The sequence below is a fragment of the Eutrigla gurnardus genome (assembly GCF_963514095.1).
Source record: "Eutrigla gurnardus genome assembly, chromosome: 7".
Taxonomy (NCBI): domain Eukaryota; kingdom Metazoa; phylum Chordata; class Actinopteri; order Perciformes; family Triglidae; genus Eutrigla; species Eutrigla gurnardus.
In genome coordinates, this window is record NC_139921.1 from 30,033,277 (window position 1) to 30,045,933 (window position 12,657).

Genomic DNA, 12,657 nt, shown 5'->3' on the forward strand with positions numbered 1-12,657 from the left:
TGACGTGACGCGTCGAGCGTTATCTTGTGAGTGTCGCTGTGCTTAAACGTGGTCGTTCAGTTAGAGATGAAAAGTGTTTGTTGTAGGTACTGCTCAGTTAAAGGTTAAGCTTAGATGGCATGAAGAACGTCAGTCAGGATGAAAGTGATTTCTGTGAGATCATCTGTGAGAGTTAGATGCAATGTATTCTAATTTATTTCTGCAAGTCTGGTAAGCTTGAGTTTGTCTATATAATCGTGTTGAAGCTCCATTGTGATGAAAAACAAAAACAATGCAATTTATATTCTATAACACACACAGCTGTAACCTCTGTCTAAGGGCAGTGCAGAACGGTGGCCATGAGCTAGCCAGTGGGCTAAGCTAACATTCATGAACATGCATTTAAAGCATGTACGGGCCAGACCGGCTCCGTCAACACAGAACGGAGAGGCTCATATACAACACACACAGAGGGAGAGCGACATCAGTCTGTGCTCATGGAAACGTTACTCGACTTTACTTGGCAAATAGTTCGTTCAATATTCAGAGCATTTAAATAGCAGCGAAGAACCTTTAAGTCTTTAAGTTCACGCAGATTTGTCAAACAGACGTGTCGTTGGGGAACACTGTTGTGTGATGAAACATTCAGGTGAAACTGTACATTCAGATGTTTGTCGTGTGCTTTGTGTTCTCCATTGTATCGTACTGGAGCCGAGCAGCATCGGAGCCAAACAAAGACTAGGCAGCAGAGTTGCAGACCTGGTTCGGGAAAACCCGTTTTTAGCCCTTTACAAAGAAGGCTAACAGGGTTATCCCAGATATCTGCTTCAAAGTATAGTAACAGATCCGAGACACAGTAATCAGGTGAATACAGAGTGCAAACTCAGTTTCTAAAGAGCTCTGGGCACGACGCCATCCACCTGGCAGGGCCCCCGACGGGGAGGCGGCCACAACAGAGACCTGCCAACTCCCAACAGAGGCTGGTTGCCAGGAGACGGTTGCTCCTCCCCTGGCTTTATTTACTGCACTCCTCATCAAGGTCATAGCCAGTGTCTCTGAGGCTGAGAGAGGAGCAGCAGAGACACGTGGCTGAAAGGCAGCGATAGGACAAAAAAAGCAGAGAGTGGAGGGGCGGCTCAGTGAATTTGTTAATCTCCTAACTAAAAAACTCAAAACTACCTGTCGGCTCCCAACAGTGCCCCGTGATTTATACCATCGAATGCAGACTGGCCGACCGTCGCTTCAGCCAGCTCCGACCCGGGTCCGACAACCGGCGGATTCATCCCATCGTTTCAGACTTTCCTCATTTTCTGGCAGCAGAGGATTTTGAGCTAGTCCTGATTATTTATGTGTCTGGTAGTGATCAGAGAGATGTTTTTTTTAATGTGCACATGCTGCTTTTGCTTTTTTGTGATTGTTTCAGTGAATATAGACCTAGCTGACTTTACAGGAACAGTGTTGTTCCTTAAGTTCATTTCCTCCTGTCTCGATGGCCAGGGTTCACTTTTACACGTTTGGCATCCTGGATACATCCTTCAAACCTTCATGTCTGCTTCTTTCTAATCCCTTTTTTGTTTTTCCAAAAATGGGTTGATATTTATTCAGTGAGAGCATTAGTGACAGAGTGGGCTCCATGCGAAGCAAAGGGTCCACTTTCCTTTTGGCGATACTATCTCAAAGATCAATTTACTATTTCTCTCTTGCTTTTCCATTGCAGTAGCCTGTTTCTCCTTCATACATCTCATTTTTAATTGCACATTCCAATGTAGCTGGTAGTACATGTTGAAAGCATGTAGGTAAGCCACACAGTCATTCAAGAGGCATAACATTCAGTATAATATGTACCGTATAAATATTATATGTGTGATTTATGCTGCAGCTGTAATATTTACTCCTGCCTTTCCTTCCTGGCAGCAGCATGGATGCTTTTAGCCTCAGTGTTACTAATCCTGGCCGTGTCTGTGGCACACATCATCGGTCAGTCTTACACCCCTTTACACTTCTTTAGTCAACACGTACTAGTCACATGTCTTCCCTGCTGTATCCACAGAGGGCAGATCAAAACAAACAACCAGAAGAAGAAAAAACTCACATTTTGTCGGCCGCTCCAGTTTCCGCCTCCCTCGTTTCTTGCACGGCGTCGGCAGGCCGTCGTCCTTGTCTTTCTCAGAGTCCTGGTCTTCCTGACTGAGCAGGAATCCGTTCTCCGGGGACGGATTCAGGCTCTGACCCTTGGAGCTGTCCTCTGCCCGGCAGGAGGGAGGGTCTCTGGGGATCCCGTTCTCCACTTCCCTCTTCTCCTGTTTGGGGAAGCAGGCGTCGGACGTCCTGTCTCTGTGCCCGCCCACATCTCCATTGTGGACCTGTGCCATGGACGGCCTACCCACCCCAGTGTAGCTGTTGCCCACACCCACAATGCCTCTGAGAGAGCCCGCGCTCTCGACCTGCAGGCGGAGGAAGAGGTTGAAATGTTAACACTGGCAACCGATCAGCTTTAGAGGTTGTTATTGCTGTGGCAGAATGTTACAATATGATGTTTTGAACAGTCAGTTGTGCCACATCACTGTAGCTGGCTGTGAAATACACAAAACCTTTCAGGGAAGACAACAAATCATCCAGCAGGCAGAGGAAATAACAATGGCAACAATAAAACAGCTGGCACCATCAGAGTGAGGATAAGCACTCTTCAGTCTCTGTTAGCTCAATGGGCTATTTGACATAAAATATAAATTAAAGCATTCATTCATTTCATATTAGACGAGCTTAATTTCATCCCTCAAATCCTCTCAGCTCTATCAGGAAAGAATCAAACACGTAGCTCATGTTCTACAGTTATTAGCCAGTGAATTATGTAATTTCCCATTCAGTTCTGTTAAACTACACAGTTGAGTTGTAAACTTCAAAGCCGTGCCAGTAAATCTGCCGTACAGCTATTAACTTGCAAGCGAGCCAGGGATTACATTAGAGTTCATCGGGTACACCGCTGAGCTTCCTGTAGTCTCACATTCATTATTACAGCAGCATGGAAATATGTCAAGAATGTTTGCTGTTTGACAACAAAGACGCTTTTTTCTCTCTCCGCCCAGTTAAAGTATTTCATTCTTTTGCAGAGGAGTGACTTTAAAAGAGTGCTGACCTGTCTAAAGCTGCAGTTTACGGTGGTAGCTTTTCAGCTCTTACACTTTGACATAGAAAAGTTTTGTTTCAACTACACAAGTTTGAATAATTGTGATAGTCTGCTCCTGCCTAAAAATAGCCAGAAAAACACACTTCCTCAGACGATCCCATTCCTGGGTAACTGGGAGCAGAAAGTGGAGCATGTCTTGTGAGATCACACTGACATCACTGATGAGAGCGGCGGTGAAGCTTTCATCTCCGGGACATGTAGGTACAGCAGGCAGGCGACAGCAGTGCCTCAGGCGGTATCTGTCTTTCAGCGGACGGTATTTAATAAACCCAAAGACCCTGTGCCTGAAGCTAGAAGGGCAAATGTAATCTCATACTTGCAGGGCAAATAAGAAAACACAACATAGAACGAGCTTAATGTGACCGTCTGCGTAATGAATGCGATGCCAATTATGCGAATAAAAAGATGCAAAATAAACATCCAAAGTCATGCTTCATAAAGCCAACCTTTATTTAAAGCATTCCTGGCAGACCACAAAACTCTAAATGACTTCATCATTGTTGTAACCGAGAGCAAATGAACTGTGAATGTTGAAGAGCTGCACTCATTCAAACAGCAGCACTCCAGTTAATCTGGTTGACACGAAGAATGAAAACAACAAGTCCACAGTTTAATATTCATAACTGGAAAAAGGGTTTGTGGTTTGTGTGTTTGTGTGAGTTTCAGGCAAACGGTAAGCCAGACGCATGCAAACTCAAGTGATACACACACACACACACACACGGTACACACACACGGTACACACAACTGCTGCTGAAAGAATTATGCAACAGATTAGTGACCTAGTGAACTACATGTTGCCCCTGCCAGAGGTCAAAGGTCATAGTCAGTACATCAGGCAGCTCAGACGAGCAGAGAGTGGACGAATACCTAATCTCTTACAGCTATCATGTATAATGTGGAAGACATCACTTCCAATCACTGGACCGACAAACCCACATAGAATATTCATCCAGTGATGCAGTTCGCCTCAGCTCCACGGACCATTCTCTGTTTCAGGGCCTTGTTCTAGTTTTGCAGTCCACAACCTTTTGCTCTCATCGGTGTCAAATCCAGCTGTGTCACTCAGCTGTTTTCAGAAAGTAGGTTGTGCTCATCATACTGTACGCTCCCTGCTTCACACCAAACAGCAGACAGACTGTGAGCGACTACCTGGTGAACATCGTGGAGGCATTTCACCATTAAAGAGCCAGATCATTTCTTCAGGAGTAGGTGGAGACAAGAAAGATGAAATGAGTGTTCTCAATTCTTAAAATTACAAATGTTTGTATTTAGATAGATAGATACTTAATTGATCTCCAGGGGAAATTTCAAATATAATATAATATAGAATATTTGTAAGACTGCTGGCTGGTTGCTATAGTATGTAGTATGTGATTAAATTACTCATGATTGAATCACTCACTTGGCTATTTGGTTATACAGTAATGAGTAAGTAGGATGATAATGAATTGCACCGGATGCCAAAAAATGTATCATATTCACGAGACAAAGAGAGATGCACTGAATGAAAAACTGTCTTTCACTGCTATGAAGCATGTTTATATATACACTCAACAAAAATATAAACGCAACACTTTTGTTTTTGCTCCCATTTTTCATGAGATGGACTTAAAGATCTAAAATTCATTCCAGATACACAATATTACCATTTCTCTCAAACATTGTTCACAAATCAGTCTAAATGTGTGATAGTGAGCACTTCTGCTTTGCTGAGATAATCCATCCCACCTCACAGGTGTGCCACATCAAGATGCTGATCTGACATCATGATTAGTGCACAGGTGTACCTTAGACTGTCCACAATAAAAGGCCACCCTGAAATGTGCATTTTTTTGCTTTATTGGGGGTCTGGGGACTCAGAACCAGTCAGTATCTGGTGTGACCACCATTTGCCTCATGCAGTGCAACACATCTTCTTCGCATAGAGTTTATCAGATTGTCAATTGTGGCCTGTGGAATGTTGGTCCACTCCTCTTCAATGGCTGTGTGAAGTTGCTGGATATTAGTGGGAGCTGGTACACGCTGTCGTATACGCCGGTCAAGCACATCCCAAACATGCTCAATGGGTGACATGTCCGGTGAGTATGCTGGCCATGCAAGAACTGGGACATTTTCAGCTTCCAAGAATTGTGTACAGATCCTTGCAACATGGGGCCGTGCATTATCTTGCTGAAACATGAGGTGATGTTCATGGATGTATGGCACAACAATGGGCCTCAGGATCTCATCACGGTATCTCTGTGCATTCAAAATGCCATCAATAAAATGCACCTGTGTTCTTCGTCCATAACGGATGCCTGCCCATACCATAACCCCACCACCACCATGGGCCACTCGATCCACAACATTGACATCAGCAAAGCGCTCACCCACACGACGCCACACACGCTGTCTGCCATCTGCCCTGAACAATGTAAACCGAGATTCATCCGTGAAGAGAACACCTCTCCAACGTGCCAGACGCCATCGAATGTGAGCATTTGCCCACTCAAGTCTGTTACGGTGACGAGCTGGAGTCAGGTCAAGACCCCGATGAGGACGACGAGCATGCAGTTGAGCTTCCCTGAGACGGTTTCTGACAGTTTGTGCAGAAATTGTTTGGTTATGCAAACCAATTGTTTCAGCAGCTGTCTGAGTGGCTGGTCTCAGACGATCTTGGAGGTGAACCTGCTGGATGTGGAGGTCCTGGGCTGGTGTGGTTACACGTGGTCTGCGGTTGTGAGGCCGGTTGGATGTACTGCCATATTCTCTGAAACGCCTTTGGAGACGGCTTATGGTGGAGAAATGAACATTTAATGCACGAGCAACAGATCTGGTTGAGATTCCTGCTGTCAGCATGCCAATTGCACGCTCCCTCAATGCTTGTGGCATCTGTGGCATTTTGCTGCGAGACAAAACTGCACATTTCAGAGTGGCCTTTTATTGTGGGCAGTATAAGGTACACCTGTGCACTAATCATGATGTCAGATCAGCATCTTGATGTGGCACACCTGTGAGGTGGGATGGATTATCTCAGCAAAGCAGAAGTGCTCACTATCACACATTTAGACTGATTTGTGAACAATGTTTGAGAGAAATGGTAATATTGTGTATCTGGAATGAATTTTAGATCTTTAAGTCCATCTCATGAAAAATGGGAGCAAAAACAAAAGTGTTGCGTTTATATTTTTGTTGAGTGTATTAACAGCTACTCACCGGCTTTGACTGATATTTAATAATACAAAATGCAACATTTAATCCACATCCAAGTGTCCTCAGGATTCAGACTTAAAAGAAAAACCTAATAGACGGCATAACAAGTACATTTTTACTCATTGAGGAGAATAACGACAACGAAACACCTTTGTCAGTAGAGCATCTGTCACATGTGGTCAATCCCCCACAACTGTGAAAACACTCGCTCAGAGACGCTGATTCTGAATATAACTTTTCTTTATCTTTTCCTGGCAGCACCACTCAGCTGCTATAAATACACACTGACACAGACTAGCAAATATCCCTCCCTACCATACAACATCGTTCCTGCTTTTGGTGTTTTTTGTGGTAATCACAATGAGAATTGATTAACATGATGTTTAAAGCACAGGTTTATGCAAATGATAACATCTAAGGGAATAAAAAAATACCCAGGTACAAGTTGGCGCAGGAGTTGTTATTAAATCGGGGCTTTTAACTGCAAAAGACATCACAAACTTTAAAATGGTGTTGATGTAGTTTGTTGTGCGTAGTGATGTTTTATGTTGTAGTACATGTGGTGTTTCTGAAGGTCCTTCTATTTGGTACAGAGGCTGTTGATAGGCTTCATCTTGTGCAGACATGTCAATGTTTTTAAATCATTACAACAAAAACTGAAATTTGCAGAATGTTCACCAAGACTTTTGAGAAGCCCACCCTGCCACATTTGAGACTGGGTCCTGTTAAAACTCCTTCACATGACACGTTATTTCACAAGGCCTGACTTGATGATGGTGGTGTTAGTGGACATGAGATCACAGTGTACACTTTTGGACTGTTTCCCCTCAAAGGCAATTTCTATTGTGCACATTTTTAAGAACAATGTATAAAAGAGAGCTGACCCGCCTCCAAACAACCGCCTTTGGTTGATCAAGTGGACATTATGTCCAATTGTCGGCTATGAAAGGTTTGGATTCCTCAGCAGTTCCTATGTTCACTCTGGTTGAAGGCTAATAGACCGTTGTCCACCAACCCAAGTGGTCAAGCAGCATCAGAAACGCCCTCCCATCCCGGAGAGTTTGTGTAATCTGACATCTCTTCAATATTGTTTAGCTATTTCTGTCACGTTTCATATCCATGCATTTATCTCCATATTTTAAAGATGAATCACGTCTCACCGTTCTCCGTGACAGTAGGACCCCCCCCCCCCCCCCCCCCACACACACACACACACACACACACACTTCCTATTCAATAGCAGGAGGACATTAGAATTATTTCACAAAAGGCACTAGTGATCCAATAAATAAACAAATAAAATGTGCAGTTTTATGTTGTGGTGTCCTGACTATGAGCAATATTTAGCTATATATTTGTAAAACGGATGACAATAACCAAGTATGTAAGGATGGATGTGGTGTTGTGTGTCTGATCAACACTCACTGATAACTGCTTCCGCTTTCTTCCAGGCTTGCCGGCTTTACAAGAGGCACTACTTTTAGCCGACTTCTCCTCTGTCGTCAGGTCCATGTCCCGTATTGTGCTTTCACCCTGTTAACAACACATCATGACTTAGACTCGGTAAACTGTAATAATCCAACTAACAGACATCCTATGGGAATGTCAGATTTACATTTCAGGCCTCAATGCACATACGCCTCTTTCCAGGTATTGACAAACTGTACTTGTGCATACAGTAGGCCAAGTGGCGGTTTTCACCTCAGCCAAAGGTTCAGCAGAAGTGATCCTGGATCTGCAGGACGCACACAAAACCTGCACCGTGAAACACTTGAACATTTGGCGGGGGACTCCAGCGGGTCTTTGAGTGTCTTTGGCTGAGTGGACAATGACACAGATAGAAACTGAAGAGCGTGTTCCCTTTGAAACCGGCTGAAGTGAAAGCTCCACGGACGCAACGCTGACCTTCCACAGACAACCCCCTCTTGACACCGCTACAAAGACGTTGACCGACCCCCACCTTCCTCCTTCTGCAATTTCCCTTTGATTAATAAAACTGTCAACCCCGTGAACAAAGCCCCATGTCCACCACCACCAAGTACCCCTGGGGTTGATGGGAGAAAAGATGATCCTAATGTAGATGCTTTGAGTTTCAATATTGACTGAATAGGACCACCAGCACCAGGTCTGAATGCAAATGAGATTGCAAGGCCATTCCTGACAGCTGGGGTGGGGGGTGGAGGACTGGGTCCTTATTAAATTCCTTCAGTATTGAATGTGAGATTCCCTCAAAGATAAATGAGCTCTCTGCACTGTAAGGCATTCTGCATGAGTTCCTCTGCTAACTTGTTTAATTTTAATCCTGGGCGCTGTGGCGTGGGATGACGTGACAGAAGACAACTTTAAGATGACTCTCTATTTGACTAATGAATGATGATGCAGCAACTCAATCCAGTGACTTGATTACAGAGGAAAGGTAATGGAGATGGGCTCACTACTGCTGCTACTTGAGAACATTATCTCAGAACTATCTGGAAACATGTTTACCCTTTGACTGAATTTGAACATGATACTTGATAACTGTGCTGTCCTGGCTATGGAGCAATCAGTGATGTATTTGTTGTCTGGCTGTTTTTTAAACCTGTGTAATCGTGGTCATGCAGTTGTAATAATGACCTTCGCTGCCAATCTTTGTATCACTTTATAAAAACATCAGTTGAAGGCACGCACACTTCCTTTATATTCATTACACCAGCATGTCTTTTCTGCATTTAATTTGTTCACTTTGCCCTGTAAAGTGAACAGAATATAGATTTGTTTTTCGGATCAATCACTGCTTTCAAAATGCATCAACACATCTTAAATATTATAAGGTGAGCATCTGTAACTGCTGTTTTTGTACATCTAAATAGTATAGCATTTGGACCAGAAGATGTAATCCGTCCATGTGGGTTTGACACAATAAATAACACAATAAGTTTAATTAAAATCCTAAACATACAATCTCACAGGTCCCAGTTTACATTGTAAATGTGAAATCTCATCACCTTCTCTCTCTGTTGACGGTGTTTGCTGCTAAAATGGAATAAATCATCAACTATTAGTGTCCCAGGGTGATGACCTGATTTGCATAAAGAGATAGATGTGATTCATGGGCACAGGGTTATAATTGATCAATCCTGCTAGAAAAATCATCGTAGAATATTCATCAGTGAATTTCTGGATATGAAGACTGAGCCGTTAAAAGGTCATTTTAAATGTAGATATCGATGCGTTGTGAGAGGATGTGTTTTGCAGATGCTGGCGGTTCATTTTCTGATTACTAATAGAGAGGCTGGTGCTTCGTGTGTTTTCTCTTACATGGTGGCAGAATTTGCATAGATAATAGCACACTTTGAATGCAGCCTGGTGTGCAGCCTCATTCGGGAACCACTTACATGGATGACACAATTCAGTGGGCTTGGCTATCTGTGCAGGAACAGCCTACATACGCCACGCCGCTCACTCCCCAACCCCACAGACACACTGAACGGAAATAACACACGCCATTTTCACACGCAGCTTCACCCTCATATTTTCTGGAAAGAAGAAAAGGAAAAAATAAGAACAGCAAAGCCTGAAATATGATTTGTTGTTGTTGTTGCCTCGAGTGAACCCTACTACATTGTCAATATCTATTTCCGTCTGGGTAGCCAGTTATTTAAGGCAATGTCTGTTGCCAGGCAACAAGACTAAGGGGCAGTACTGTGTAATGGGAACGTAGAAGAGGACGGATCCCCCCCCCCCAGTAAAATAAAAAAGCTGTAGAGCCATTCCAGCTCCAACCTACACCAGCCAACGCCCACGTCACCAACCACCGCTCCAACAGCGACATCACGTAATACAGAGCATCTCGCCACAGCCTCCACGCTGATGCTGCAGACACGTCTGTCTGCATCATAACAGGTGACATGGCTGTTGGATCCTTCAGTACAAATATGACTCCAGTCACTCTTTTAAATGGCAGAGATCAATAAGCTTGACCGATTGATTAACTCCATTCATAAAACGGGGAAGAGTTTAAAGCAGCTTTGACCTGAAGTGAACAAACCAGCATGTGACATCAGTAATGCTACCAAACTGTACTATGAGCAAACATGCACACATGTACTCGTTACCCATAGTTTAGGACTAGAAGGCACTGCATCTTTGCTGCTGGATAAACACAGGAGGGACTAATCTCCTTTTTTAAATCTGCAGAGTTTGAGGGCTTTCAAAAAAATTGCATTTTGCAGTGATGGAGACTGAAATCCAATATTAATCAACAGATCAGCTCAAGTCATTCAAAACCAATTGCATGAGCTCTCTGAAGCCACCATCCATGAACCGCGGGTCATTCAGCAACAAACAGAACTTCAGAGGAGTCTCAGAAACACCTGGAGCCAGATTCACATTTCACGTGTTTCTTACCATTCTCTTTCCAGGCGGGTCGCTGTAGTCTGAGCCTTTGAACGCAGTGGTGTTGGTGGTGGTGGTGACGGTGTTGGACGGCATCGTTGACTCTTACGGGGCTTATGGGTGATGTCTGATAATGGCGCGATGATGTAGATGATGAGGTGAAAATAAACTCAAAAGGAACAAAAAATAAAAAAGAGAGATGATCCCTTTTCTCTCCGCTCTCCTGGAAGATAAAGAAAGGCAAACGTGTTAATTAGGAACTCCAGATAAGGAATAAGTTGAGGATAGTTTCATGCAGCACGTTTCCTCACATCAGTTTGGCTAAATGTATATTCTGTGTCATAAACCTTTCCTTCTGTTGCGTGCACGTCGTGTAGGACCCTGTATAGGATACTGTATGGCTACCACCGCCTACAGGCCCTTCTTTACACCACATGGATGCATGGGAGTGCAGCAGGCATGGCTGCTCATGTGTGCCCGTTACCTGCAGGGACGCCGTACAAACAATCCCAGGACGATTGTCTGCTTATTAAAATGAAGTCACACTAGCAGCCATGCGGACAGCGAAGCCGGTTACACTCGTGGAAGTAGTAATCTATCTATCTATATTCATATAGGCACAGGATGTGATTAATTTCCTCTTGCGGTTACGTCAAGATGGATGACAGCCGGTTCTGGTTAAATTAACAGGTCTAATAGGCTTGCTGGAAGTGTTCGGAGCTGTAAAAGAATCGGACAACAACCAGAACGTGTCATCTTGGGGGGGATAATTTATGATTGGGCCACACAGACGTTGCATGTCACCGCATGTCCCTGCACAGCCGCGGCCGGGCCCGGCCCCCGTTACAGCACCGCGGCCGGTTCTGGCGATGCGTTAAAACGGCAAAGTTTTACACGTCTTTGCAGCGGGGAGCGGGGCGATGTGAGCCAGGGGGTTGTGGTTCTTTTACAGGCCACGGCCACTCAAATCCCCGTCCTGCTATTTATTTATTTATTTGTAAGGAGGCCAGTGTTTCCCGGTGCCGTGGTCCCGGTTCGGTGCTGCACACATTCGCCAAGTTCAAGTGCACATCGCGATGTCCAATCAGCACATCTGCAGAAACGCAAAAAGGGGGAAAAAGCAGCAGCAGCGCAGCGCTTACTCGCTATTTCCCCATTTCCACCGAGCGCCTTCCGCTCTCGGGCTTCACGGCTGCCGTTCACGTGAAGGTTCGCCTCCCTGCGGTTAGCGCCGCCGGTTACCGCGGAGCGAAATGCGCGAATCTCTGTGTTCGTTACCCGTTTCCCCAAGTCCCAGGCCTGACCTTTTTTGTCTCGCTTGCTCCCGGAGCCTCCTTCCTCTTCTCTCCCCGTCCTCCACCTCCCCCAGCCGGCCAGCTCTCTTCCAGATGCACCGCTCTCACTGCAGGGGCCGGCAGACGGTCTGCCACAGGGTCCTAAAGACGGCCGGCTCGTCTCAGTGTGCGGGAGTGGGGGTTAAGGTGGGCTGAGGCTAATCAATCATTATCATGGATCCTTCTAATCATCCCTAATAGACACATCGAGATCTCTTCTTGGCACGGGGAACAACGCAAACTGCTGTTTAACTGCCATTTAAAAACATTTTTGTGATTCATTATTATATTTATTTTCTGTGGTCAATATCTTTATTTGACTGCTGAGATACAGACGGCAAAGAGGATGAAGAAATAACTGAAGACAAACACAAATGTAGCCGAGGACAGTGAGGATCAGCTGATACGCATCTCAGGGATGCCTCAATGTTTTTCATTTCAAGGTTTAAGTATTAGTAGGCCGACTGGAACACTTCCCTGCTTAATGTTTAAGCTCATGTTCCACCTGAGAGACATCGAGTTACCCAGTGGCCCCTCCAAGGTCTCCTCTGATGTCACCTCAGGGCAAAAGTAAACACCAGACCC

General features: G+C 44.7%; 1 protein-coding gene across 3 annotated transcripts in view; it reads right to left on the bottom strand.

Annotated features, from left to right (window-relative positions):
* The window catches only part of dnmt3ab (DNA (cytosine-5-)-methyltransferase 3 alpha b), a 35,941-nt gene extending 23,790 nt beyond the window's left edge, over positions 1–12,151 (bottom strand). For all 3 annotated transcript variants that reach the window (XM_084013811.1, XM_084013810.1, XM_084013809.1), the window contains exons 1-4: positions 12,043–12,151; positions 10,751–10,961; positions 7,787–7,894; positions 2,072–2,423 (exon numbers count right to left, since the gene is read on the bottom strand). In XM_084013811.1, coding sequence (XP_083869937.1) covers positions 2,072–2,423; positions 7,787–7,894; positions 10,751–10,834 — 544 coding nt within the window. In that variant the 5' untranslated portion in view covers positions 10,835–10,961; positions 12,043–12,151. The remainder of the gene's footprint in view (positions 1–2,071; positions 2,424–7,786; positions 7,895–10,750; positions 10,962–12,042) is intronic.
* Positions 12,152–12,657: the final 506 nt, after the last annotated feature.